This window comes from Drosophila bipectinata, chromosome 3R (assembly GCF_030179905.1).
Source record: "Drosophila bipectinata strain 14024-0381.07 chromosome 3R, DbipHiC1v2, whole genome shotgun sequence".
NCBI lineage: Eukaryota > Metazoa > Arthropoda > Insecta > Diptera > Drosophilidae > Drosophila > Drosophila bipectinata.
This window is the reverse complement of record NC_091739.1, coordinates 8,927,248-8,954,729: the sequence shown is the minus strand read 5'-3', so window position 1 is coordinate 8,954,729 and position 27,482 is coordinate 8,927,248. Positions and strand designations below refer to the sequence as shown.

Here is a 27,482-nt window from a genome sequence, read left to right as displayed (position 1 = left end):
TCTCCTTGCCACACTCTCCTCCCAAAACAAAAAAAAAAAAATAAATAAAAAATAAAATAAAAGCCAATGCAGCCAAGGCGTTCAAAGCCTGGAAATGAAGTCGAAAATTGCAATTCCAAAATGTTTGCCCTCGGCGAAAAAAACCGGGCAACAACAAAAGTGGAGTGCAGTACATTGGAGTGGTCAGTCATGTGGCATCTATTCATTTTGCGGATCCGTAAACGTAGCCGCACACATGTGGCCATATGGTCCTCGGAATAGAGCTCTTCCTGCCTTTCGGCCTGCCTGGATTCGTTGTAATGTTTTTCTGTGGAGTGTGTCGTTTAATGCGTGGCCGCCTCGCAAGGCGCTTTATTAATTCACTCGACGGTTGTTTAATATTTTTACCTCCTAAGTATACTCTATCTTTCAGTGGGGATTTGTCTTAAGATGAAATATCTTTATAAAGGTTTTTGTTGTTGATTAAATAAAATAAAAGATTCTTGGGCAACAAGACAATTGGTATTTAAAATTTAAGTTTTTAAATGTCATAGTTAGGTTTGATTATTTCCGAAAAATTTATGGTATTTATAACTCATTACCTCCCATAAAATATGGATTTATTTAATTATTTAAAGGGCATTAATTTATCGACCTTTTTTTAATAAATATTTATACTTTTTTTTTGCATTTCTGTGTCTTTTGTTGCGGGTGCGGGTTTTTGCAATGGTTGCTGTTCTTTTTTTTTGGTTCGTTTCGTTTCGTTTATGGCATAAATCGGCCCCAGGTGTCTTGGCCAGCATTTCCCACGGATTAGTGCATAAATAAAGGAGGTCAGAGCGGCCCCAGAGTTAACTAGATATTTCAAATGTTGTGGTGCACAGAGGTCGTCCTGCCTACCTCCCCATCCTGCCAATCCCTCCAGTCTTGCGACTTCTTTTATTTCCACCCCTCCGGTTGACGCACCTTTTCCTTTCGGCCATCTCGCAGAATTGCTTTATTAGTTCACGTCGATCGGTAGAACGTCTTCATTTCACTGCTTTTTGGCCCAAGGTAGTCCTTAGGCATTTCCTTTAGCTCATTAACACCCCCTGAAAAATAAGGATAGAGCCTGATTCGATGGAGCCACACGCAGCGGTTCTCACGCTGAAAAAACAAAAGCAACCGTCCGGAGTTCAATTTAAGATTAGCAACAGTTAACACACAAAGGAATTGGCAGAAAGGGACCGGGATCTCATAATGATAATGCCTTTAATAACAGCGGTCAGTGGTCCTGCAAAAGGACCACACCAAAAGCTGATAAGATGGCCAAGTGAGCGGTCTGCTGCGTGCTGGCCAAGATCCCTTAATCGATAATCGCGCATTAAGCATTAAGCGTGCGTAAGTCACGTTACACAGCGAAAACTGAATCGGGCACCGAGGGGTTAAGGGACCTCAGGAAAGCCCAGAGAAGCCGGCTGGAGATCATCCGCAGATGCTGCATCGACGGATCGGAGGATCGGCGGATCGGGAAGACCTTGCCCTGGGTGCGATCGCGATAAGCGCGACTTTTGCCTCGGTACGTGCTAAACCCTCGGGCTGCGATCATTTTAATTATACCCCATATCGGCCCAGCTGGCCACGCCTATCAGGCCATCAGACCGCCCTGTCCCCGACCCCGACTTCTTCTCTTTGGGGCCGGGGTCAAGCAACGCAAATTACAGGCTGGGTCAATATTTGTTTTAGCCAACCATAAATACTTAATTTGGCCAACGGTTTCGAGCTGACGAAAGCTTTGGAAAAAAATAAAGAAAAGAAAAATGAAAGGTAAGTATCTACAATCTGGTCGAAGTTTAAAGTACTCTTTAAAGATGAACTAATAAAGTATTGGAATTATGATGAATCATAAAACTCAATCAGAGTTTGCAGAGTACAAACTTTTAATCCTTTCCTGTAGCTTATGTTCTTTTAAATCTATTCAATATTTTTTATCAGAAATAATTACTATATTATGGGTATTCTTTGTAGAGTATTCTTACGAACCGTTCTTCAAACTCTTTCTTAGCTTGATAAAGTCATCGAGAGAACAATTTCGACGTCAATTACCAAAGGATCATAAGCAAACAAAAAAATGAAACAATAATAAGTAAAATGTGCCACAGGGAATTTAATGATTTTTTTTTGGACGACACAGATGCTGAAAGGAAAAAGGGCTTCGGGTGGACAAAGCCCACTAGTCGTCATCTCCGGCTTCGTCATCTCCGGAATCGCGATTGGAGGTTGGAGCGGAGGCATCCACCTCCAGATAGTCGTGGACGAGTTGGCAGATATTTTCCGATGCCTCGGCAAAGTTTCCCTCCTCGAGTCCCTCACCCACGTAGTGGTAGACGAAGGCCCGCTTCTGGTACAGTTTGTCGAACTTGTTGACCAGCCGGCACCAGGCTATCCGGATGTTGGTGTTGTTCGAAATGGCCACGCAGGCGCGATTGGTGGGCGCCAGATCGCCGCCAGGAACATATACCGGCGGCATGCCGGTGACTCCTATTTTGAAGCCAGTTGGCGACCAGTCCACGAAGCGAAACGACCTGTTCCGCTTAATGTTCTCCAGCGCCGTATTGATCTCGTTGGGAGCTATATCCCCGCGATACAGAAGGACGCACGACATGTACTTGCCGTGCGAAGGGTTGCACCTGACCATCTGGTTGCTCATCTGGAAGCACTGCCCCGTCAGCTGAGCCGTCGACATGTTGACGAACTGGGAGTGAGAGATGGGCACCAGAGGTGCGTAGTTGATCAGGGGGTAGTGGATCCTCGGGTATGGCACCAAGTTTGTCTGGAGCTCCTGAAAGCTCACGCTCGAGCCTCCGCCAAAGCGCAGTGATGCTGTAAATCCGGAGACAACCTGCCCAATGATGCGGTTAAGATTCGTATAGGTGGGAGCGGGAACATTCAGGGTATTGGCACAAATATCGTACAGGGCCTCGTTGTCCACTATAAAGGAAACATCCGCGCAGTCCATGGAGAAGTGAGCGGCCAACAGGGCATTGTACGGCTCTACGATCACAGGAGATATTCTGGAAAACATAAATAAATATTTTATACACTTATTTAGGTATATAACTATTAAAATTGTATGTATACACCCTGAAAATATTACTCATCGAAAAGATAAGATAACCTTCTTATCATTCATATCTGAGTATCGAAAAAAATAAAACCAACCCGAAAAAATAACCTCCCACTTACGAAGGCGATGGATAGACTAGAAACTCCACAACCGTCATCTTTCTGCCAAAATCATCCAAGAGTTTTTCCATTATTCGAGTGCCCAGACCGGAGCCTGATCCCCCACCAATGGCTCGGAAAACCAGGAAGCCTCTGAGATTCCTGCAGCGATCGGCCACTCGTCGAATAGCATTCATGGAGCGATCCAGGAGCTCACTGGCCATCAGGTTATAGCCCCTGGCAAAGTTACTGCCACTGTCGTCCTTGCCCGTGATAAGGGTATCCGGATGGAAAAGATTTCGGTAGGCGCCAGTGCGGATTTCATCTGAAAAAGACACTTGTGATACCCGAAGAAGAAATATATGGGAGAGGATCACCTATGACCGTGGGCTCGGTGTCGATCATGACGATTCGAGGCTGGACACTAGTGTTTGTGCTGGTGAACTCGAAAAAGGTGAGGAACGCATCATCAACGGGCCTTTGCATCACTCTTCCGTTGGCCAAGATGCCATGTTCCAGGCAGTAGAGCTCCCAACAGGCGTTGGCTATCTGGACACCGGCCTGGCCGATGTGGATCTGGATGATCTCGCCCTTTCCAGCCATGTATCATGTCTTAAACTTTACAAATAATTTCGTAAAAATAGTCCATCCAAAATAATTAAAATGCTTTTATCATTGACAAGGCAAACTATGAAGACTCAGTCAAATAATTTCAAGTACATAACATAGATTTATTGTCCGCGCGCGGATTAATCAGTTTTCAAAGCGGTAGATATATGTAGATACAATTTTTTTAGATACTTATGCTTCTTAAAGTTAGTTAGGTAATTCCGTGCTCGAATACGTAAGTGGACTGGTCCATGGCCATTGTAAATTGGAATGTGAGAGATGGCTAAGTGATTGGGTTATAGAGCTATATAGATCCATAAAAATGACATCTGTAGGTATATACAGATCTGTGTATAATACAAAAGCAGTCGCAAGGTCAGGCTATGTAAGTAATTTACAAAACTAAAGCAAAAACACGATTAAATAAAAACAACACATTCTGGATTTGGGAGTACAAGGACTAGAGAAGTTTCAAATTTTATACAATCGTTCTCAAATGAATAGAACAGTGCGCTTTATAACTACAAGGTTCTAAATACTTGGATGCGGTAAAGTTGAAAATTTTTGACTAGAATTTATGGTTTATTTTATACCTCTTTTTAAAAAAATCTTTAAGCGAAAATGAACTTCCTATAATCCTAAAACGCACTTTCTATTTCGTATTTCATTGAATGTTATTTTGTTCTGAAGCTTTTCTTTTTTTAAGGCCCTTTTTGTATGCAACCTTCTAAAGAAGAGACTGTTCTAGCAGGATACGCTCAAAGCCGGGCGGAGGACCGTGCGAAAAGTTATCCAAGATAATGTCCAGAATGGCGCCATTTCCCACTGTAATATAATAGATAGATTCAAAATATAGGTTGAAAATATTTCAAAAATTCACAAACTCACCATAGATGACAGGAAACAATGCTGCTCCCCGCACATTCCTGAAGGGAACCTCCAGATTTTTTCCATTGAAGTAGAAATTCAACTCCACGTGATCAAACGCCACACCCACAATATCCCCTTCGTCTGGATAGTCCCGTTTCGGTGAAGTTATCAAGGTGTCACCAATGCTATCCTCTGGTGGAGCAACTCCTGTAGTCATCAGCAGATCCTCCTGTTGCAGATCTTCTATGGCGATGAGTCCTGCCGCTCTGGCTGCGCTGCTGTTGAGGATGCCGTTGGCTGTCTTTGATGGCTGGGTGGTGCATGCTGAAGGCACTACCACTTGGAACTCCTCTTGGTCGTTGTGGCGGGTGGCGTTGTCGGAGCACAAGCACCAGGACTCGCGGTCCCCTCCACCGCACTTCCTACTAAGATCCGTTTGCCGGGTGGCCACTCCAACGGACCAACTGCCACCTTGCTGAATTTTGACCTCGAAGTAGGATTTCGACTGGACCAAGGGAGCCGTGGCCAGGACACCTCCAGTTCCTGTTACGCGGAGCTGGTGTGACAGCAGGATCACGTCTGGACCTATGGCGGGAAAAAGGTGGTGATTATTTACCAATATTAATATTTAATAATATTTTATGGGGCATAAAAACCATGTTTTCATAATATTGACTTCTCAAAGCGTATTAGAAAGTTCTGTGTGTTGGTAGGAAACGGAAATGGCTCCATGTTTTCGAATTTTATTGCGGTATCTATGGAGTCTCTCAGTTATGGCTACTTTATCGCACTATTTTCCTAACAAAACATATTTATACTGTTGTTTTTATTTTAAAAATTTACCCATATGCGCTGCATCAAGATGGACTTCTGGTTCATGGCTCCTGGCAGCTGCCACGGGTTTTCTTAGCTGTCCTCCATTTAGACAGGTGCGTAGGCAGCAAAACATCCCGAAAGGATTATCGTTTTATAAAGTAGGCCGCAAATATTTTAGATTTTGCGGAGAGTGTTAATTTTCTGCCGTTTACGGCTTGGCTTTGTTTTTGTTTCAGATTTGAGTTGCCAATGGCTGAGGTGAAATAGCGCCCTCTATGGTGGGAACTCGATTGCGTTGCCAACTTAAGTATCGAATTGGGAGTAAGGGTCATACTTTTAGAATACAACTTGAAACATAGGTGGCTGGGAAGAAGTTTCTTAATTTAAAATTTAAAATAAAAATAAATAAAAATAAAAAAGAGAATTTTAACAAGATACGTTTTTAAACATTCTTTAATTTTCTCATATAATATTTGTAAATATCTAAAACATTCAAACAATCCATATATTTTATACATGTATTTTTGTAAATCTTAAACTTTAACTTTAATTTTAAAGTTTAAAGTTTAAAAAAATGTGTTAAACTATTGGAAAAATACATAAATATTGCGTCGTTTAAAAATAGAAAAAAATATTTACTATATACCCCAAAAAGTAATAATTATCAAGAACTTTTTGTATAAAATATTTTACCGCTTTTCAAAAACCTCCTTGTAAGAAAATGCTTTGAAAATAAGGCCCGGGTTCTGGTAAATAAAGGCAATGAAAAATTTTTTTAATTATTCGATTTAATTCGGTTTTTTTTTCAACAATATGTACTTTATTAATGCATCCATTACTCCTCGGCACACTTGTCCCAGTTAGCCACAAGCTGGCGATACAGATTCGAGACACTGGCGCTCTTGTGGCACACCGTGCCGCCCCCACGGTTCAGCTGACCCCGCTGGCGGTTGATGTCGCCCACGCAGATCCAGTCTCCGCCACCCACGCGCCAGCGGTAGATGAGGATGCCCGTGGGACGAGACACCGCCCACTTGGAGTGATCCTGGGTGGTCTTAAAGTTCACCGAAAGCTGCTCATTGGCGATGGCCTCCACATTAAGGATCTTGTCCTTCTTTTCGCAGCTGTTGGGCAGATTGCCGGTGCCATCACGCCAAGCCTCCACAAACAGGCTCACGTCCAGGACAGGGGCCACCACATCAGCATAAAGCTCCACATTTGCACGGGCACTTTTGCCGAACAGGTGGAACTTCTTGCCGTCCAAGCTGCGCACCTCCACATCCTTTTGGAAAGGTGACTCCGTGCGCCACTGCTCATGCAAGGCGCGTTCCAGGCTCGGGAAGAGCTCGTCGGAGCTAGCGAATAAGGGATTCCGTTGGTAGTAGAAGTGGGGCTCGTTGTAGACCAGCACCTGGCCCACCTTCTCTAGGTCCTCCGCCTTCAAAGTGACACAGAGCATGCTCTGGGCGTACTGCTCCCCTGTGGTGGGGTACGAGTAGTCGGGTACGGTTGGAAATCCTGGCACCGAGTGCACCAGCCAGATGGCAGTCTCTCCGTCACTGGCCACCACTCCCTTGGCGTGTCCTCCGGTGCTGAAAACAGTCCCATTCGGCTGCTGATCGTTGTAGACGGCCAGCAGGGTGTGGTTAGGATCGGCATTAATGGGATTCAGGGTCTGAGCAGGCAGGGATTCCGCTTCGTTGATCCTTTTGCCAGACAGCTGCCAAGTACTGTAACTCTGGCTGGTCAAGTACAAGTATCGCAGCCCAGTGGTATCCTTTCCCAAATCATTGTGCTGGTAGTGCTTGGGCAACTTGTACAAGTGCCACCTGTAGTCGGAAACAAAAGATTAATAATGAATTATCAACATTAGTTCTAAAGCGGTTCAGGGGTTCAGAAAAGTTCAATGATAATCGGGCTTATAGGAAATAAAATAAAAGTTTTATTCCCTTGTTACTAAAATGCGTAACCCATTTATAGTGAGAAAATGGGTAAAATACTCACCAATCTACGTCATTTCCTTGCTCGTCCTTGCAGGACACTTTTACTTTAGCTTCGCTTTGGCTCCAAAACCAAAGTAGCAGCAATGCAAAGTAAAGTAACCTCATTATACAACCTTCTCGACGCTCTGTTGAAACTCAACTGACTAACAGATAATAATTCCACAGGCTATACACTCATCTATGAGAGTTCATCTTATACAGGGTGTCCCATAAAATAAAACATTTCCCATTATTTAAATATTATTTTTGTCTTTTAAGACATCTTAAGTGTCCTCAGGTAAAGAACAGGAAACGAACTCTGAGATAATTTCTGTTTGCTTCCATTATCCTTCAGCTGGTTTTAAAACAAACGACCCCTTTTCGTATCTTTTCCGTCCAGACTATCAACACATTGTCCGGTTCTGAGCTACATCTCGAAGATCATTGAAAAGCCATATAAGGCGATAAGCAATTGAATTGAACTAATTCGCTTTCAATTTATTTGAACAAGTGGTCAAAAATACGTAATAATATATAGAAGCCTTAAATTATATATTGAAATATATAATTTATGCTACGCTTCGCCCGGTTGCGTGTTTTTCAAGCCGAGAATCAACCATAGAATCACCAAAAACCCTGCCCATCGGGGGGCACAACAAATTCCATTTCTTTACAATTACACAAAACAATTGTTAAAGTTTTTATTTATTATTTGTATTATTATTATTTTTATAATTTGTCGCCGGCTACAAACTGCGATTTGTTGTTTTTCTCTTATTAGATACAGGGGATCTCTTTGTGCTTTCCCCGATCTGGATCGCTTCAAAATAATATCATTATCAAATTGTATAATCTGTTCGCGGGCTGGGCTTTCCCTTCTGCTATGTATTTTTAATTTTAAAATAAACTGCTTTGAGATTTAAATTGAATTCAATTTTGTTTAGCTCTTATTGCTGGTTGTTGTCTGTGAAAAATGGTTCACCTTTCTGTCGGTTCGGTTCTTCTGATCTGTTCCGTTCTGCCAATAAACTTTCATTGCCAATCGGTTGGTATTGCCATATAGTTTCACATATAACCTAACTGTACCGATTTTTGTGTCTTTGGTTTCGTATGCAACAATACATTTAAACTCACAATACAATATTTTCGCTAAATATTTTTTATGTTTTTGTATTCATTTTTTTTTATAGTAGTTAATAATTTATTAATATTTTGTATGTTTTCTTTTTTTTTGTTTTGTTTTCAATATATATATAAAGAACAAGGCTGATATTTATATTTATATATATACGAGTTTTTCTGCTTTATGTAAGTTTTATAATAATATTTAGCTATATGTTTTTTGTTTCATTTGCTTTGAAAAATCAATTTGTTTTTTACAATATTAGCAAAAGATTTGTTCGATTTTTAAAAAGAAAGTCATATTTTGGTTTTGAAAAATGCTAAATAAATGAGCCTCAAAATAGACAATTATTTGCCATTGTTTGTAGTTTTAATATTTTTAATAATATTAATCGTTATCTTCGTATTATTTACTGATAAAATTTTACTCAACTTTGAGATATGCAAATAAAAGTTGCATTTCCCGTTCGACCTCGAGTTCGACTTGGTTTCGAGTGGTTTCTGCTTAAGAATTTTATCAATATCTTTATAATTTTCATTTCTTTACCATCGAAAATTGCTGCGCATAATTTGTGGCTGCTTTTCGTTTATATGTATATATAGTGTATATATATGTGTATATATAGTTGTAATCGGGCACGAGTTTGATATGTTTTGACTTGTGTTATCTCCATCTGTCAGCTGATGTTGCCATTTCTCTGCCATGATATTATTAATATTTAATATCAGTTGCTTTCCTACTTAACTCCCTATATATACTATACATACTGCCTGTATATAGATACGCATAGTATTATGTGTTACAAATTTACAGCGAACTTTCTGCAGATCCGCTCTGCCTATATCGAGTTGTAATTGAGTGTAATGCTCCTCTAGTTGGCTCTCCCTCAAATGACCCAAAAACTTTAAGTGGGGGAGAGAATCATATATGTATATGTAGTATAATATATGTAATTGTATAGTTGGTTTTAATTTTCTTTCAAAAATTTTCACTAATTCAAAATTCGTTTCTTCAAAGGTTTGGGTTTATCTCGTATGTGTGTGTTGAGTGAGTTTGAATGAAACAATAATGCGTTTATTTAACGAACAAAATATAAATGTTTATTATGTATAATTAATACCGTCAATTGAAAAGTTCTAAGTTAAGGCTACAAAATTATATAAGCATATTGATATTGGGGTTTATAATAGAGGTATACGATACATATACATATAAATAACTTAGAAATTAGTATTGAATTGTTTGTAATTGTAGTTCATTTTTAGGCAAACATAAGGCAATCAATTGGGAAGGGAACTTAAATTAAAGAATTAATTAAATACGTAATGAAACTCTTTCGACACGGGAAACATAGCGAATACAATAAATACCAGAGAATAGAACATTATTTTACTCATTTATCGTTATTTTACTGTTTACTGTCTTTCTATTACTGCTTCCACAAATGTACAAATGTTGTGGATATGCCTTTACTATGTAAGCATACAGCTAGCATATAGTAAGTAGGTCGATAATCTATAACTAAGCTTTCATTCAGTTATGCTTTCTTTCCCCTTTTTGGTAGCCGCTTTTCTGCCTATTACGTTTACAATATTTAAAAATTTAAAAACCACATCAAAACATATCGGTTTTATTTTTATTTCTTAATAATTTTTTTTGTAAAAGTTTCTCATTTTGTTCTTTATCCATTTGCTGATATGTATCTGTTATGCTTTCTTCTTTGTAATTGTTGTTTAGTTTTTGTTTCAAAAATGTTTTAATATATATGTGTGTGTATATATATTCATATAATGTTCCCATAATTCATATTGTTTAGTTTAGTTTTCTGTCATTCATTCATTTTTGCTTTCTTTAGTTCTTATGTATCTTTACAAACTAAATTTTCCTCTGCTGCTTCGTCTGCTGTTGTTGAGATATTCGTATTGAAATCTTGTTTCAATGTTTACTTTCTTCAGATTTTGCAAAATCTGTATACATATACGTATGTATAGTATGTAGCTATGAAATTTAGATTAAAGAATGTTTTGGAAATCAAGCCTCAAAATGGTTTTTGGGGGTGGGGACTGAACAATCTTGCCACCGCGCTGGTTCACTTTCTCTGCCGTCTTCCTTGAATGAAAATTGCACAAGTTTTCCCTATAGATACACACACATACACAAAGTATCCTCACACGTTTTGCATTTTAAACTTTTAAAATTTCCATTGCTTTTATGGTTGCATACTTCCTGGCGTATTCGCCGCTTCTTACTTAGGATCTAAAAATTAATTTCGAAAATATTTGTTTCATACTTTAGCTTCTATTAACTTTTATTTTTATTATGCTTAGTTGTAGTTGTAAATATTTTTTTTTTACCGTCATGGGCTTTTCTTCTCAATGTATTCTTGAAGGCGCAATTTTATGATATGCATTAGTACAATATAATTAAACATTTTCCCTGCTTACAGACTAAGACCTCAACTAATTTACTTGTCTTGTGTGTGAGTGTGTGTGTTGTGTATGTGTGTGTGTTAGGATTACAGACTTATAAGTAGACCTCTGTTCTAAGCTTCGAATTATGATTCTCAAACCGGCGCGAGGCTGGCGAAGAGATGAAATTTCGGGCAAGAGGAAAGCAAGAAATGTAATTGGACGGAATATGCATTTTATATTCGACTAAAATAAGAAAGAAAATTAAATAATTAAATATTTAATGAAAAAAATGTGTAGAGAAAGGCTAAAACTTTACAAATTAATTATAGGTTTTCCTCAGCTTATTTTTTCATATTTTTTCTTAACAATTGTGTGTTTTTTTCAAATATGCCTTTGGTATGTCTAGTCACATTTACCTTAAACTAGATTTAAACATTTAAAATTAGCTGATTTACTCAAGGGTCTTTTAGTTTTTCATATTCTGTGTTTTTGTTTAACAAATTGTAGGTAAAGTTGTAAACGTAAATTGTTAAATTAGTAAGGACAACTTTGGTAAAATGTAAAGATTTTATCCATATACGTGTATATGTTCTAAAATTGATTAAAACAAGGCTGAACGAACTCTTAAACAAAATGTTAGAACGTTATCCTGTAAAAAGCTGCTTATTATTTTTCTCACATTAACTATATTGTAGTTTGTTAGCCTTTAAGTTAGCTCTTTAACATTTATTATAGTTTGGTATTTCTGTTGTTTGCGTTTAGTTACAATTCAAATTGTTTTGTTTCCCCGTTTTAGGTATACATACTCGGTTTATGCTTGCTACGTAAGATGATATGCAATTGATTTTATCCTCTCGTCCTTGTTCAACCTGTCGTCCTCCGCACATGTCCTCTCTTCTACACTGATCTCTTATCCCTCTAGGAAGAACCTTCTGCTTTCACTCCCCTCCCCCACTAAATCGATCGTTGGTTTAGCAAGAAATGTGATTTGATTGTTCTAGCATTTCGAAAGTTAGTTAGGAATATTATTTATTTGGAGTCCTTTAGGTTGGGGGCCCTCTAGTAAAGTTCAAGTCTTTGTAAGGGGGAACGCAGAAATTCGAAACAAAAATGGCGAAAGAAAACATATTCTTTGGGCGGAAAGTTTAGAGTGTCCTGTGCCAGTTTCTGTTAAAGTTTCGTTTAGCTTTTTATGTTTGTTAAAAATTGTTTTCTGTGTCGAGTCTTTGCTTCACGAGAGCGCACCTGCAACGTTCATCTCACGTCGACTATAGGTCTTATCGAATAATTTCAAATTCACGATTAAATTTTGTTTTTCTTACGGCTTTAACAAATAAATTTCGAAACCAGCTTTCAGTAATCCTCAATATAAATTTCAATTTATACGATGACTTCGACTACTCGTTGTTATCGTTGATGGTAAATTTTCTTGTTGAGTAACATTTTGAAAATTACAATACTAGTTATACAATTATTACATTAATGCATATATTTAAATATTTTTGGTTTTGTTTCGTATTCTTCATAATTCTAGAAAGAGAGCTATTTAAAGGGCACATTCGGTTAAGCTATAATTATATATTTTCCTTTTCCATTTACTTAATTTTCACTTTACATATACTTTTTAATATTTTATTCCCATCTCATAACTTAATACTCAGAAAATTAGAAACAGAGGGATCGAAACGAATATGAATTCAATGTTTTCAATTCCATTTGTAAGGTTGGGTATTAGGATGGGGAGCTTTAAAACAGATGAAACTCAAGCATAAACGTCGAAACTAAATAAATTGTCAAGCTAAAACAAATATCAAACGGGAATGAATTGACCAACAAATTCTAATCAGCTTCCAATATATATATATATTTATATATAGACTGTGTATATATATGTATTCGTTAATAGGGGCATAACTGCTGTCTTGCAACTAACTTAGTTAAGTAGTTCGCTCAGCTTCCGTTCTATCGTGAATTGTATATTTTACTACAAGTTTTTCCCATTGTCTTATTTTTGGTTTCTACTACAATCTTTTGTTGTTGCCTGTCGAAAAATTTCACTAAACTGGGTTACGGGATCTGTTATTTTCTTTCACATGTATAAATTAACATTATTTTTTCATTTTTTACTTTTTTGTTTTTTTTTTTGTATTTTTTTTAGTTTTTTGTCTTCTATAACTAACTCCTCGCATGAATCCGTTGCATGCGGAGCGTTTCGCCCTTTCTGCGACTCAAACCCAAATGTGATCTTATTAGGCCGCTATGTGACTGACCGCGGGCAGCACGTACGAGTAGATGTGGTGGTGCGGCTGCATCGGCTGCGGCTGTTGCTGCTGCTGGTGGTGCGGCTGGTGGTGCTGCAGGTGGTGGTGATGCGGCGTCGCATAATGGTGGCTCGCATTGCCGCCGGGTCAGGTTACTGTCGGCGTCATCAAGAACTGTTGCTGCTGATGGTGGTGCTGATGATGGTGGCTCAGGTGGTGGCTCAGGTGCTGCTGCTGTTGCTGTGGTGTATTCTGGTGCTGCTGCTGGAGGTGGTGGTGCGCTGCTGGGTGGCTATGGTGGTAATGTTGTTGCGTCGAAGCATGGTGATGTTGCTGCTGTTGTGGCTGTTGCTGATGCGTCGAGTGGTGCACTTGCGTCTGCTGCTGCATTTCCCGCTCTAGCTTCTTAGCGAGCAAATCATGCCGTGATTCCATACCCGCTCCTCTGAAAATAATTTTAAATAATTGTAAAATAGTTTCGAAAATCCTAGCTAAGCTACAGTCTTTGGTGGTGCTTGGTGGTCATGCTGATTTTTTGTGACTTATGGACTCTAAGCATGCGTTTAAGTTTTTTTTATTAGGCTTAAAATAGCTTTGAGATTTTATCTTAAATTTCATTTATTAAAGTTTTAAACTAAGTTAAAATTAAACGGTATTAAGTGAACTATACTTTGAAGCTAGGCATTAGGCAAAAATCTTCCTTTTGAAATGAACAACTACTTCCTTGATAATCTTACCATTTTACCATTTAAATCGATATTCAAGCAAGCAATCTACCTAAAAAAACCCAAGAAATGTTCATGCCTTGGAAAAAATACTTTAATGCTTGAATTTTTAAATAATTTTTCCATTTTTTGCTGCCGTGGATAAGCTGTTGGGGACGTCAAGTTGGTTATGAGTGTGTGGCTACATGGGTGTGGCATGCAGAGTTAATTTTTTGAATTTTTTATTAAGTGTATGCTGCTGCTGCTGCATTTTCTTGCAGCAAATTGAAAAATAAATTTATGTGGCCTCTTAGCATTTGGAAAACGTGAATCACTCTGCTCAGTGCTCACACACACTCATGTGAAAGTGAGATATAGTGGTGCTTAATACCCGGGGTGGGGCAGAAAGTTCCACCAACGCGCCGGAAGCTGGCATTTAAATAGTGGATGGCTAGCTTGCCCCCTCCTCAATTTTTTCTGCTAAGTGAAACTTCACCTCTAGAAGCACCTTTTTCTATGGCGGCCGTAACTTGTTATGGTTGCTAACTTTTTGTGTGTTATAATTTGTATTTAAATGCGGCTGCAATTGTTATGGTTATGACTAGCTTGTGTATGGGGGTGAGTGGTCTAAGGTCCCTCACACATATGTGTGGAAATGGTTTTATTTATTTTTTGGGCATCCCCTAGGTATGTTCTTACTTGTTGTTGCTGATTGCTGCTTGGTTGTTGCTTGCTGCTCATGTTGCTGCTGTTGTTGTTGTTGTTGTGGAAGTGGTGTAGTTGTTGTTGGTGGTGATGGTGGTTTGCATGCAAAGTAAACGAGCGGGCTTAACAATAACAATTTGCAAAATTTTATAAATAGTTAATGGGGTTCGTTTTTATATTTTTTGGGGCTCTCCCTCCTCCATATGGGAGTGTTCTTCGGGTCGTGCATATGAGGGATTTTGGGTTCGAGGAAAACCTTTTTGCGGATTGAATGGCTTATTCTAATATTTATGGGCTAAAGAGTGTGTGCAGTTAGTGGAGCAACTAATGATAATGGTAAGCGGTGTGACGTTAGGGGGTTCTTATAGGGTTAGATTACTGTACGGTACACAGACTTAGAAGTAAGTTGGTTCATTTGGTTCACCCAGAATAATACATACGTCTCTAAAGAGATGATTTTGGTGGTGCTGATTTGGATGATGAAGTTGGTGGTGCTGTAGTGAGTTAACAACAACGCTAGTGGTGGTGCTGTTGGTGGTGGTGCTTGCTGTGGTGCAGGGTGCTGCCACTGTCAGTTGTAGTTGCTGCTGCTGGTGCTGGTGTAGTTGCAGTTGCTGTTGCAGTTGCTGCATCTGAAGCTGCTGCTGTGACGGTGGTGCAGTGACGAGCAGTTGCTCTACCCCACCGCCCCCGTTAAGGATGTACAAAGGTGTTGCAGTTGGCGGTGCAGTTGCAGTCGCCACGGAAGTGGCGGCGACTGGAGGCGGTGGTGGTGGTGGCTTGTGGGTCATGTTCATCATAGCCACCTCATTGATCATCTTGCTGCGGGCAAACTCGATGCGAATGGAGCCGCGGTCCGAACTGAGTAAGTATTTGCCCTGCAATTGCTGCATGGCCTGCGACGCACTCGGTGGATCCTTGAACTCGATGAACGCCACCGGATGTTGGGGCGACGCACCTCCTGCACCGCTCCCGTTACTGGTGGAGCAGCTTGAGCCAGTTGCTGCTGCCATGGCTGCTTGCGATGACGATTCAGGGGCATTTGTGAAGTAGGAAGTTGAAGTTGAAGGTTTTGAAGAGGTCAGAGTTGAAGACAAAGTCAGAGGCATAGAAGTTGTGAATGGGTGCGTACCTTTTGTGTGCATTCGTAGGCGACAAAAGCCAGGCATACTGTGCATATTATATATCGTATTTGGATATTATATAAATATATATAATTTTTTTAGATATATATGTCGGTTATCATGTATCATACAAGAAGAGTGATCGGGTGGGATGGTGGGCAACAAACGAACCAAGGAAGAGAACGCAAAAGTTTTCGGTTAGTATTTTTGGTTAAAAGAGTTTACAAAGTGCTATCAAGAGTGAATGTTATGGTGGTTTTATTGCCTGTTGTGGCTGAATGGTTTTACTGGGGGTGGTGGTGGTGGTTTTCTGTGATCTTAGTGCTGTTTTCATTGTGTGTGATCGATAAAAGGAACCTCCTGTTTAAGCAAGTCATGTTTAAAGAAATTACCTAGAAAAGACTTCCTTCAGCTCGTGCTCGGACACAAATTGTCCCAGGTTGGCCACAAACAGCGTGGAGCAGGGAGCATTAGCTGCGATCTGTGGGTTGGCCGGGTGGCTGGCGTTGTTGGTGGATCCAGCGGGGCTGGCGAGGGCCGGGCTGGACAGAAAGTGGTGGTGCGAGCCGACAGCAGCGGCTGCGGCAGCGGCAGCAGCCGCATTACCCGCCACGGTTGCAGCAGCGGCCTGAGGGGCGGCGGCTGCGGTGGCAGCACATCCTCCCCCACCGGCCGCAACAGCTGCTGCAGCGGCAGCCATGTGAGCCATCGCAGCTCCCGGATGAATAGCAGTAGCAGTGGTCTGATGATGTGGCGGCATTGTCATTTGAGTCTGAAATTTGGGGGAATATATTGTCAGTACTTTGAAGCTCAGCATATTTTAAAATCGGATTAGCATCAGGGTTCAAAAACTATCCTTTGAAAGTTTAAATAGACTTGTTACTTACTTGATGCATTGGCTGCTCCATTACTTTGTCTGTATTTAGTCAGAGATAGGAGCGCACTGGCACCTGCGGATGCAGGGCTGGATGCACTAGGGTGGCATGCTGCAAGGCAGCAGCTCCGGGCAACTCGGCGGCGGCGGCTGCCGAGTAAGCTAACGGATGATGCCAAAGCTCTGGTCCGCCCGGAAAGAATGGCCCACCCAAATCTGAGGGTCAAGAAGAAAAACATTTGGTTTAGTCAAATGAAAGGATGTATTAGATATTATTTATATGATTATAAAACACAGGTTTAGTTAACATAAAAAAAAACAAAATTGTAAGAAAAAAATACTAATTTCAAGAAAAATTCAGAAAAAGAGTTTGTTTTCTGAGTCTTTTGTTTATCATTAAGTTGGATTGCCTTAAAAAAATTCTTTGCCGGCTTTAATATTTTTTCTGAAATTATAACTGTTTGGGTTTATGTGGAGAGATTCAAATAGAGGAAAATATAATTTATAATTTCAGCAGCTTTGGCTTTTTGATTTCATATCTGCTTATGGAATTTGTGTGTTGGAGCGTGTGTGGGAGTTGCACAAAGTGTTACGAGTGATTAAGGTGCATTACGTTATATATAGTTTTTGATTTTGTTATTGCTGTTACCTAGTTGGGAAGGTATATATATTTAAAACTTGACAGCGAATCAAGTTTGAAAAGATAACAACTCGGTATGGTAGATATGGCATACAAAATATATATTTACGATATAGTTTATTGTGTGCACTTGAAGCAAGTTTGGTTGGATTTGTTTTCAATATTCAATATTTTCAACTGCTCAACTGTTGGATAGTTTGGTGTAAGGTGTGTGTGTGTTTATGTGTTGAAAGTTAGGAGGTGCTCAGCGTAAGTTTTTTCAACGCCTTCGATTAGGAGCTCTTGTACCCTTAAACATAGTTTTGGTTTTTATATAAATATCAACTACATACACAAAAAGAAAAGTCAAACAAAATCATAGAAATTAGCAGCTGCCGAGTTCTCATTTTGGTTTCTTTTTCTTTTTAGATTTTTTTTTTTTTATCTTTTACTTACGTCCAGTGAGTGGGTGCATCAATGCAGGATGTGAGGCTGTTGTCGCTGTATTGGGCTGTGGTTTGGGTTTGCTCACTTTCGTGTTACTCTTGGCGAATTCCAAGCGAATTGTTTGGGGCATATCGGGATCGAAGCGTACACCCTGCTGTAAATGATCAGATCAAAATACAGCGGTTTGTATTTTCTATTGTTTTTGTTATGTAATTTCATAATTTAGCAAAGGTATCGGAGGGACTTTTCATGTCGTTTCGTTTTGTCAACTTTATCTTTTGCAACAATTCGCCAAAAATAATTTTGAATGTCGCGTGGTGGTAATAATTTAAGAAATCGTGGTACAATTCATAAACTTTAGAAAGATAGCTATTTGATTTGCTGGAGAGTGGGGGCGGGAGACATTCAACGGTTATTGCTATGGTGCCTGCGCTGTAATCGAAGTATGATATGGGGATTGTGGGAGTTCTTGACTGTGGGGCTTGGTAATTAAGTAAGATCTAAAATAGGATTGGTTGAAATTTAATGATGTCTCATCCGAATGAAGAGTATCTGTGTTACTATATGTCTTAAAGGTATACCACCAGGACCCAGAATTGTAAAATTCCTTCGTAATCATGGGAGTTTACTTAATTATTAAAAAAAATAAAATAATGTTTTTTGGGGAGGTTCTAACGACCAGAGGTTCTATGGGTTATGAAAAGCTCGAAGGATTTTAACTAGTCATTGCTAGAACGTTATGGTGCTCTTCCAGTGGGGCGGGGTGGCTTGCTCTTTGCTTTTGCCATTGCAGAGTTTTCTTTTTATTGTTTGCCAGAGATGGGGGTGTGGGAGTGTTGTTTGTGAGTGTGATGAGTGTTCCAGTTTACGAGTGTGTGTTTTTCGTGTTCTTCGCGTGTCATAGAGTCTTGTAGAATGAGCAAATAATATGGACAGTAGATGCATAAACGGTAAAACAAAAAGATAGATAGACAGCTCTATGGGGCACAGAGATATAGATAGAGAGAGAAAGAGGTATAGAAGAATGGGCAGAACAGCGAGAGCTAGACAGAGAGGGAAACACTTAATGCGATTGGGTGGAATATAAAGGTATTTTTTCAAATGCAAGCATGTGTTTTGTGGATCTTAGGTTTTGTACGATTTTTTATTTGCCGTAGTAGTTGTTTCATTGTGAGGTGTTGCAATGAGCTTAGAGCTCCTTGTTTTGAGCAGCGGCATCGGGGACCTAACGGTATTTAAGCCAGGCGATACGAGTATACAAGTATAGTTTTTTTTATATTGCCTTCGATATTCGTTTAGGTGCTTTACAATTTTTATATCAAAGGTGTACTGGTTTTTTAATGCAGTCGCTGAGAATAGATTTTTGGGATTTTCTTTGGTTGAATTGCACAAAAAATTGCTAAAATGTATAGTTTCGGTGTTCTTTCGATTATACAATTTGGTAAAATGCATAGTTATACGCTGTGTTTAATAATTACCTGCAAATCCTGTTTGGCAGCCTCAGCTCCAGCTCTGGTATGGAATGTCACAAAGCCAACGGGCTGCAAAAAAATACATTTAATTAAAAAATGTTTCAGAGGAGGAGAAAAAACAGGCTTTTACATACCGATGCAGTTTTGCCATTTTTGCTAGTTACTTTTAAAAGAGATCCTTCGTAGCCCTGTTAAGGAAGAATTTATTCAAATATAATATACACTTTCTAAGGCCATTAATCATTTTTAAACTCACCTCATAGGCTCTGAATAACAAGTACAGCTCACGCGGCTTGGCATCCATCGGCAAACCGCTGACAAAAAGTGTCCGGACCTGAAAAACGGAAAGATAGAAAGCGGATTTGTAGATGATTGCCAGTTCACAAAAACCAATTTCCTATGATTACGTAATTAAGTTGAACCCGTCACGTTACTCTGCAAACACAAATACAACCTTACAGCCTCAATTTTCAACTTCAAATGTTGCTCCAACATGTGTCCTCGTCCTAGTCCTCCCTTTCCCTCTTTAACCAAAAAGTTCACGCACTAGAAAGGCTGAGGCGAGTGGGAGTGGGGTCACATGTACATGCTGATAATGAAACCAAATGGAATAAGCGCCATAAACGCTGAATTCATTATGACAACGCCAGAGACGTGACTCTACTGGGGGCGGGTGGAGCTGAACCTGGAGCTGGGTCTCGGGCGTATAAGGGGCCAGGTAACGGGGGACATGTGATGGTGTGCTGCAGGGACTAAATGAGTCCCTAGCTCTGGCAGCTTTTTATTTTTAACACCTAGGCGAGAATGTTTGAGTTGAGGTGGCAAGAGTTACTTTTGAGCGATGTGTGTTCTCGCTTTTTCATTTCATTTTCGCTCTTTTTTCGGGCGTGTATTATTATATGCTGAGAGGGTAAATATACTTTGTTGCGAGTGAGGCAAGGTACATACATATACATATGTGTGTGCAGAAGCCCTGCACATCTTCATTAGCTCAGGGGTGAAATAGAAAATATTACTCAGAAGCTAAACTGACTGCGATTAAAGAACATTCGCTTTTCCACTGCAGCTGCTTATTATTTTTCAAATGGCTTTTTGGCTGGCTAAGGTAATTAGAAACGTTTTGGTAATGGAACTTTAAACTAAAGAGCTGACTGCCATTTAACTATTTATCGTTTTTTTAAGTGGGGCTTAGTCTGTTTCAGATTTAATGTAAATTAATAGCTTGTTGCCTAATAAATTAATTTTCTATTATGTCTGCCACATCTGTTTTATTTTAACAATATGGCTCTTTGAAAGTTTAAATTCCTGCTCATGTAAACAGTTTCTCTATATTGCATACACAACACCACGGAAAATAAAGTAAATCTTTTTTTTTACCATTTCACTTTGTTTAATTTTTTTTCTACCCTCCCAGCAGAGCTCTGACTCCCGGGCTGGGGTTCAAAATTGAAACGTGTTCTATCAATGCCATCTACCTTCTTTTTTGCCGGTGCTGTCGTTATCTACTGCAAACTCTGCCCTTGTGTGCTTTGAATTTGGTTGTATAAAAATAGCGGTACAAGTTTGCAACATGCCACGCACGACCTAGCGTGATAGGTGTCATACGACACGGGAAAATCTTTTATTCCTGTCGAGACTCAAGTGCAGCAGAATCCGGATAAGAAGCATCAACCATTTTAGAGCTTCCCCCATCACAGACATTTTCTCAAATTAATTAGCAAAAGTCCGGCCTCGCCAATCCTCAAAACTCCTCCAAAAAATAACAAATAAATGTGGAAAACTGAAAAGGTGGAAAAGCGACGAGGGCTTGGCTGGGCCAGAGACTTGGCATGGTCAGTTAAATAGCAATTTAAATTAATTTTTATGCAGTAAGCGGTTGCTGCCGCACGGACTTGGCTAATTGAAGGCAATAATGAGTCTGCAGGTGGAAAAGGCAGCCAGCCAACGAGCAGGCTAATTAGAGAAAGAGCGCAAGACGGTGGCTTTGTTAAAAGGCTTTCCAGCTAATGGCAATTGAAATGCAATTATTAAATGCCCCAAAAAGTGTGAATCAACTTGAGGTGAGTAAAGGTTCAAGTTTTAAATTATTATTATCCTTTTGCCTTGACTTGAGGGTTTATTTTTTTGGGGTTTTCCCTTTACTCCTTCCTGAAGCCAGTTCCTTATCTTTGCCATGTCGCTGTGGGTGTGGAATTTTGGCTTGTGGGCATTGCGGATAGACATTTAGTATTTTGGCAACTTCAACTGCAATTGCAACTCCAACTCCGGCGGCCAACTCGCAACTTCGCAACAAGCGTCACAATAAAAACAACACTCAGAAAAACTCAGAAGTGTTACACGATTTAATCACATAGAGAAACCAAAATAGAATTTACAGATTTAAGCCTCGATTTTTCAGTGTCTTTTGTTTTTGAAACTGATTTGGATGCCGTGGGTGTACCAGTACTGTATCTGTATCTGATAGTTCTTGTTGTTTCTGCTCTTTGCGGGCTTGTCTAGCTCTCGTTGCCAAAATCCATTTAAATGCAGCAATATTGTTGTTGTGGAAATAGCTGTTGTTGCTCTTGTCTGTTGGTCAACCTTGCAACTTGGCTCTGATTTTGGCTTGCTAAACATGCACCACCCCGCCCCTTCCTTTGTCTGACTCTCTGTGTGTTTGTGTTTGCTATTTGTGGTTTGCTGTTTGTTGCCAAGAAGTTAAAGTTCTGGCTGCCCCTTGGACCCCCCTCTGGTTATATCGCCCTCTCATTTGCCGCAACGCCCCTCCCCTCTTCCCTTTTTCAGTTGGTATTCCTTAGCCAAACTTTGTTTATAATTATGCTCGATTCCATTTGTTGTCCTTCCCGACTAGCCGCAAATACATGTAGCAACTTGGGTGATTTACTCGAAGTGCATTCTCCAGACATTGCGTATACGAGGGGTGGGCCATAGGGATTTTGTGGTCTATGAAGTGCTGCCGGTGCAGTGAACCAGTTGACCTTGTCTTTCAGCATTCAAGTTTGGGTAGCATAAACAGTGCAAATAACAACGTTTATAAATCACTCGGCAGTCAAGTGTTGAGTTACAATAATTAAGCATGACAGCGATACAAACATATGCATATACATTCTATATAGTCAACCAGCTAGCCAGTCACTTACGCCCATTCACTTGTTATGTGGGCGTGGCAATGGCATATAAAACCAAACTATTTGCTTGGCCCAAGTAGCCTCCAATCACCTGAACACTGAAGCTATTTAGCCTTACAGCATTTGCATATTTCCATGTTGCTCACCCATAAACGATAGAGGCTTTTGATCAACTTTTAAGCTGATTTGTTGCTGATTTTTATCGTTTGGCGGCATTTTCACAAAGCTAGCTGCAGCGTGGCAAGCAATTTATATTTTCTATAAATAGTTGGCAATTAAACTGCAATTGATGTATGCAAATAGCTGATGGCGAATGTGGAAAAGCGAGACTGATGTGCAATTGATGGATGGGGATTTATTGTTATTTGATTTTATTATACATTATTACTCTCGGCAAATACGGCCCTCATAGAGTCTTTTCAATAGTTTAATGTATATTATTCAATGGCTCATATTTCCTTTCTGCCTTATTCACCTCTTCGGGGCCACTCTCGACTGTTGGCCAATTAAGTCGAGCATTTAGTCAACTGAAATGCCAGCAGCTAAAAGTTTATGTTACATTTTGTTATTGTTGTTTTGTTGCTGCTGCTCTTGTTATTGTTGCCAGCTACTTGTGTTTGCTTAGCTTTTCTTTGCTTTCTCTGCTCCTTTCTTTGCTCTCGGCAGCGCCACAACAATAATAACAATAATGGTAGCAACTGCAACAGCATCCGAGGCAAATGTTGAAGTGTGCCGCAACAGTGACTGAAAAGTACGCTTAAAACAAAACGTGTCTCATTTCTGACTTGTTAAATGTTTCTAACCAGACGGAGACGGTTGGCAGAAGTCAGAGCTATTGCCGAAATAGAAATAAATTGCTTCAATTAACTTTGTCAGCGTTTCTCTCTCTGTAATCTTAACTTTCATTGTAGTCTCGAACATGGAGAAGAATGGCCCAATGAGAGAAAAGAACTGAAACTAAATGAGTAAACCAAATGAATGAATGCATGTGGCTTGACTTTTGTTGCTTCAATGTAGCTGGCTGCTTTGTTGTTCCTATTCTTGGCCATTGATGTTCTTGCTTTGGCGCATTTTGCATTTTGCATACAAAATGTGAACAGAAGTCGGTGAAAGGATGAACAAGAATTCCAAATTACTCGCCTTTCTCCATCTGTATCCCTATCTCTGTCGCGATGCTGCATTTCTGTGCCTTGCCACTGCATCAGAATTTTAAAAGCGTTTTGTGTTTCTTGCTTATTTTTCCTTTCGGTTGCCTTTCTGGCTTGGCATTTAGCTCACGCGTCGGGCAAACATCGCGTATACGCGATGTGGATTGCTTTGCCGCCCCTGCTGGACCACCCCGGCTGTACTTCTTCTCCTCTGCTCCGCTCAATTAAGCCTGGTCGAGGTTTTAATCTCTTCACAGTCTTGCCGTTTTTTGTTTTTTTGTTTTAGCCTTGGTTTGTTTTTGTTTCTTCTTGGCTTTGGCTCAGCTTCCAGCCATTGTTTAAGCTTGTTTCTCTGCTCTCCTCCCTCTGGCTTATTTATTTTCTTTGTACGATTTTCTTTCTTAAACAAGACAATCGCGGGAGTACTGCGGATAATTAGCGCCTGTCGCCATTTTGCATTTAATTAAAGTTTATTTGTGTTGGCCAAAGCTCCCCATAAGCGGCGCTCAAAACTAATATTTTAATTGCCAAGGAAACAAATTGGGAGATATTCGGCAAAGTTTGCTTGGCCCGTTGCTGGTGTCTTTTCAGCTTATTTTATAATTTTACTCGAAATTTGAATGGCTCAAATGTGGAGCACAGATGGGGAGGAAGATAAATAGCTGGAGGCTGACAACACGCCCCCAAACCTGCGCACACACTCCCTGGGAAATTTCGTAGCCGGCAAGTTTTGATTGCAAATTATTTGCAACACATATACGCACACAAGCAGCGAGTTTATACACTGGCTGACAAAAGTTTGTTGCCAGCAGTAAAATATATAGTGCTCGTTGTTGGTATCGTTGTTGTAGCTTAGTAGTTTGAAAACAACAAAAATGTATAACAAGATAAGCCCAGGAAAGCCATTTTATGGAAGCAAAGTGCTTGCGACTGGGAATTGGTGCAGCTAAGGAAAGGCACGAAAAGGGGCATCCGCCATAAAATATATAATATCCATAAATAAAGTCCTGATTCCCTTGAAGATGCAACGCCAGCGGCAGCACCAGCAGCAGCAACTTCAAATTTTAATAATTAAAACTCATTAACACTTTCACTTGCAGAGGTTGAGTGGGGTAAAGGGTTAAGCAGGCCGGAGCCCCCTGGCCGGACAGGGATTAAATAACAAATGAGCGATGACTTTTCCTGGGCGTATACATTGCACACTTTTTGGGGGGAAGTGGTGTTGCGTCAGTATGCCAGCTTATTAATTAGGGATGAACGAGAGAGCAGCATCTGTCCTCCTAATTTATGAGATTTTCCGTAGTTGCAATGAATAAAGAGCCTGGCCAAAGCTCATTTTTCCACCAGAATGTTTTTCCCCAGCTAAGCAGGACAAGGCCTTCAACACAAAAGTATTCGTAAACAATCCAGCGTTTAGGCCAAGGTAGCCAAACAAAACAAACTGTTTCCGCTAGCGTGGCAGAAAGAAATGAAAATAAAATGTTTAGAAAATGACAAAACAATAGCACACAGCAGCTAAGTAAAAGATATTCATAGAAATAATAAATTCCCAGGCAATTTCACAAGAAATGCTATTCTAAGAAGTTTCTTTTACAAAGATTAAAATAAATATCCTAAGCTTTCAAGCTTAAAAAATAGATTATATTTGATTGCTGAGAGGATAAAGCTTGGCCATAAATCTCACATTTGTAGCACATTTTACAAAACTTCTATCATAACATAACGCGATTGCAACTTTAAAGTCTTCTAATAAACTGCATATGCGGCGTATACGTGATGTGTTGCCACAGCAACATTAGCAGCAGCAGTAACGCTGGATAACTGTAAACTGCGTCGACATCAGTTAATTAAGATTGAAGTTGCCGCAGTGCCGGGAGGATGGAGAAGGGCTAAGGGGGCGGCAGCAAGGAGCCAGAAACAGTGGCAGCAGCCACCGGAGAAGCTAATTTATTATGCCAAAAGTATGTTGTGGCATGCCGCAAGGGTAAAAAAGACAGCACACACATGTGCGGCGAGTAGAGATAGAAAGAGATGGTTAAAGGGAAATGGGAAAACTGTGCTAAGCTGCACTGACAGCGCCTGTGTGTTGGAGTGTGTTGCAGGTGTTGGAGTGAAGGTGTTAACTGGCAGGTTTAGAGCTGATTTTGGCCACTGATAAACATGGCTCTGCTCTTAAAACTTCTAATTTAAACCATATTTTCTTGTCAGCCAATTGTGAAAAATCAAACCCGGAAACCATAATTGAACCTTGCGTGTGGTCCGGACCAACTAATGTTTCGCATTTTCCCTTTATAGCCATTGTGCTCGTTCAATTCGCTCATTGAATTTTGGGGCCAATTTGAAAGTTTGCCGTTGGGCATATTTTGTTTTCAATTTGCTGGCAAGCCTATGAAGAAATTGTTTAAGCAGCAGGGCCGGATCGGAAAACAGAGTGAAAAATCAAAACGAATCATCGCATTTTTGGGTCAATCACGGAGACAGCAGCAAAGAGAGAAATGAGGACATGGACTACGTGCCTAGTCTCCGCACCCCGGCTTCGTCTCTTTCTGCCTTTCATAAGCCGTCTCTTTCACTGCGACTCTTCCCACGGCTTGTGCCAGATTTGAGCCATCTTTTCGGTTATACCCGGGCTAACGAGCGCAAGTCCTGCACTACTTTCGTTACTTTCCGGCATGTCCTGTTCTGCTCCGATTGACCAAACAACAGGGTACGCATATTAAACACGCTATTGCTATGGGTCTCCCCCTCGCTGGTCCTCTTAAATAAATAATGTTGACCTAAGCAGCGCTGCGGCTTTTCAATCAAAGTCGACAGCCAGTCGAAAGCTTTGCTTCAAGTGCAGCAGTAAAGTGGAGAAAATGAGAGGATAAAAAAGTATATAATCATAAGAGAACTCAGTCATCCTACTTCCAAGGGCTCTACTTCAATGCGGCTGTTTAATGATTCGTTCCAATTCGTTTCGTTGCATACTTATGGGATGGCGGAAATGCGAAATATTTACATTTCCTTTACAAATTGAGTTTTATGTACTAGCTTGTGCCTCTGCTACTGATTGTTTTTGGTAATTAGTTTTGTAGCTAAAATATGGAACTTTTATTGCCGAAACTGTTTTGATGATATACATTTTTAAGTTGGTCCCCGCTGACCTCGTCCCACGCAGATAATAATAAACACATTTCGCATCCTTGTAGGAGTTCATTTCGCATTTACCGCAAAACAACAATGCAATTTCCACTGAATTATTGAAAAGCTGACAATTATCCAGAGCCTATGGTATCCGTTTGGGCGGGTATGGATGTATGGATGTGCCGGCTTGACAATTAAACATTGTTGTCAAGTTGCTGTTTGGGAAAATGTTCCTCCACAAATATGTAATTAAATATTTATAAATGTTATTTACACATTCGGTTAGGTTAAGTGCATTGGGCTTGGCGACGGATGAATGCGGCGGTTGGGGCTTTTATTGTCAGTAGCCATTGTGGTCTGATCTATCTATAACTATTTGAATTGCTGATTTGATATGACGCAAATAAATATCCAAAACAAACACAATTTTATTGGGCAAACAGTCAAAGAAAATTGCTCGAATCGATCGAAAAGACTTTATCTAAATTTGCATAAAGCGATGTTTCAGGTAAAGATAAACAAAAGACAAGGGAAAGCCAATAAGTAAATTATGTTCTTATTGATTTTTACTTTGTTTCATTTCGCATTTTCCTTGGGACTTTATAAATTTAATTTCCAGCGCAATAATAACTAACTTTTCTTTGCTCTATAGCTGTTAGTTTTTAAGCTTTTATTCTTTTAAGAAAAGTCTTCTGTTCTTCTTGGTTTTATTGCAACCGCAAATTAGGGAGAACTTTTCTTCTCTGGCAGCCACCAATTTGTGGTTTCTGCCAGAGCATTTGTGGGGAACTTTATTAGCTACTTGGCAGGTGGCCAGGCGGAATGTTAAACAAAAGGAATCTTAAACTTGCAACAGGAATTGTTGCAGGCAAATTTTGGT

The 27,482-nt window shown here is 39.9% G+C and overlaps 4 protein-coding genes across 4 annotated transcripts in view; all 4 read right to left on the bottom strand.

The window, feature by feature from the left end:
* Positions 1–2,105: 2,105 nt before the first annotated feature.
* On the bottom strand, positions 2,106–3,892 carry LOC108128935 (tubulin alpha-3 chain). The gene is made up of 3 exons (XM_017246821.3): positions 3,561–3,892; positions 3,205–3,508; positions 2,106–3,032 (listed from the first exon to the last, which is right to left on the bottom strand). The coding sequence occupies exons 1-3, from the start codon at positions 3,784–3,786 to the stop codon at positions 2,192–2,194; spliced, it is 1,371 nt and encodes a 456-aa protein (XP_017102310.2). The 5' UTR covers positions 3,787–3,892; the 3' UTR covers positions 2,106–2,191.
* Positions 3,893–4,216: 324 nt separating this feature from the next.
* LOC108128936 (SPRY domain-containing protein 7) lies at positions 4,217–5,730 on the bottom strand. The gene is made up of 3 exons (XM_017246822.3): positions 5,506–5,730; positions 4,681–5,247; positions 4,217–4,617 (listed from the first exon to the last, which is right to left on the bottom strand). The coding sequence occupies exons 1-3, from the start codon at positions 5,609–5,611 to the stop codon at positions 4,520–4,522; spliced, it is 771 nt and encodes a 256-aa protein (XP_017102311.2). The 5' UTR covers positions 5,612–5,730; the 3' UTR covers positions 4,217–4,519.
* A 523-nt stretch (positions 5,731–6,253) lies between these two features.
* On the bottom strand, positions 6,254–7,635 carry DNaseII (deoxyribonuclease II). Its single transcript, XM_017246238.2, has 2 exons — positions 7,483–7,635; positions 6,254–7,307 (listed from the first exon to the last, which is right to left on the bottom strand). Exons 1-2 carry the CDS (start codon positions 7,584–7,586, stop codon positions 6,314–6,316), a joined length of 1,098 nt encoding a protein of 365 aa, XP_017101727.2. The 5' UTR covers positions 7,587–7,635; the 3' UTR covers positions 6,254–6,313.
* A 514-nt stretch (positions 7,636–8,149) lies between these two features.
* Positions 8,150–27,482, bottom strand: part of cpo (couch potato) — a gene marked incomplete at its 5' end in the record, with an annotated part of 49,456 nt that continues 30,123 nt past the window's right edge. The window contains 10 exon segments of the mRNA XM_017246375.3: positions 8,150–13,698; positions 14,659–14,707; positions 15,105–15,679; positions 15,797–15,834; positions 16,181–16,560; positions 16,676–16,878; positions 17,738–17,882; positions 19,207–19,269; positions 19,335–19,388; positions 19,457–19,534. Coding sequence (XP_017101864.3) covers positions 13,403–13,698; positions 14,659–14,707; positions 15,105–15,679; positions 15,797–15,834; positions 16,181–16,560; positions 16,676–16,878; positions 17,738–17,882; positions 19,207–19,269; positions 19,335–19,388; positions 19,457–19,534 — 1,881 coding nt within the window.

What these genes read in the sequence shown, in the direction of transcription:
- DNaseII (XM_017246238.2), bottom strand. Translation starts at nt 7,586, where the DNA reads ATGAGGTTACTTTACTTTGCATTGCTGCTACTTTGGTTTTGGAGCCAA. An exon ending in CAAGGAAATGACGTAGATTG is followed by an intron (nt 7,308 to 7,482) that starts GTGAGTATTTTA and finishes TTCCGACTACAG; the next exon opens with GTGGCACTTGTACAAGTTGC.
- LOC108128936 (XM_017246822.3), bottom strand. Translation starts at nt 5,611, where the DNA reads ATGTTTTGCTGCCTACGCACCTGTCTAAATGGAGGACAGCTAAGAAAA. An exon ending in TCTTGATGCAGCGCATATGG is followed by an intron (nt 5,248 to 5,505) that starts GTAAATTTTTAA and finishes TTCCCGCCATAG; the next exon opens with GTCCAGACGTGATCCTGCTG. An exon ending in ATTGTTTCCTGTCATCTATG is followed by an intron (nt 4,618 to 4,680) that starts GTGAGTTTGTGA and finishes ATTATATTACAG; the next exon opens with TGGGAAATGGCGCCATTCTG.
- LOC108128935 (XM_017246821.3), bottom strand. Translation starts at nt 3,786, where the DNA reads ATGGCTGGAAAGGGCGAGATCATCCAGATCCACATCGGCCAGGCCGGT. An exon ending in CACCGAGCCCACGGTCATAG is followed by an intron (nt 3,509 to 3,560) that starts GTGATCCTCTCC and finishes TGTCTTTTTCAG; the next exon opens with ATGAAATCCGCACTGGCGCC. An exon ending in CTAGTCTATCCATCGCCTTC is followed by an intron (nt 3,033 to 3,204) that starts GTAAGTGGGAGG and finishes TATGTTTTCCAG; the next exon opens with AATATCTCCTGTGATCGTAG.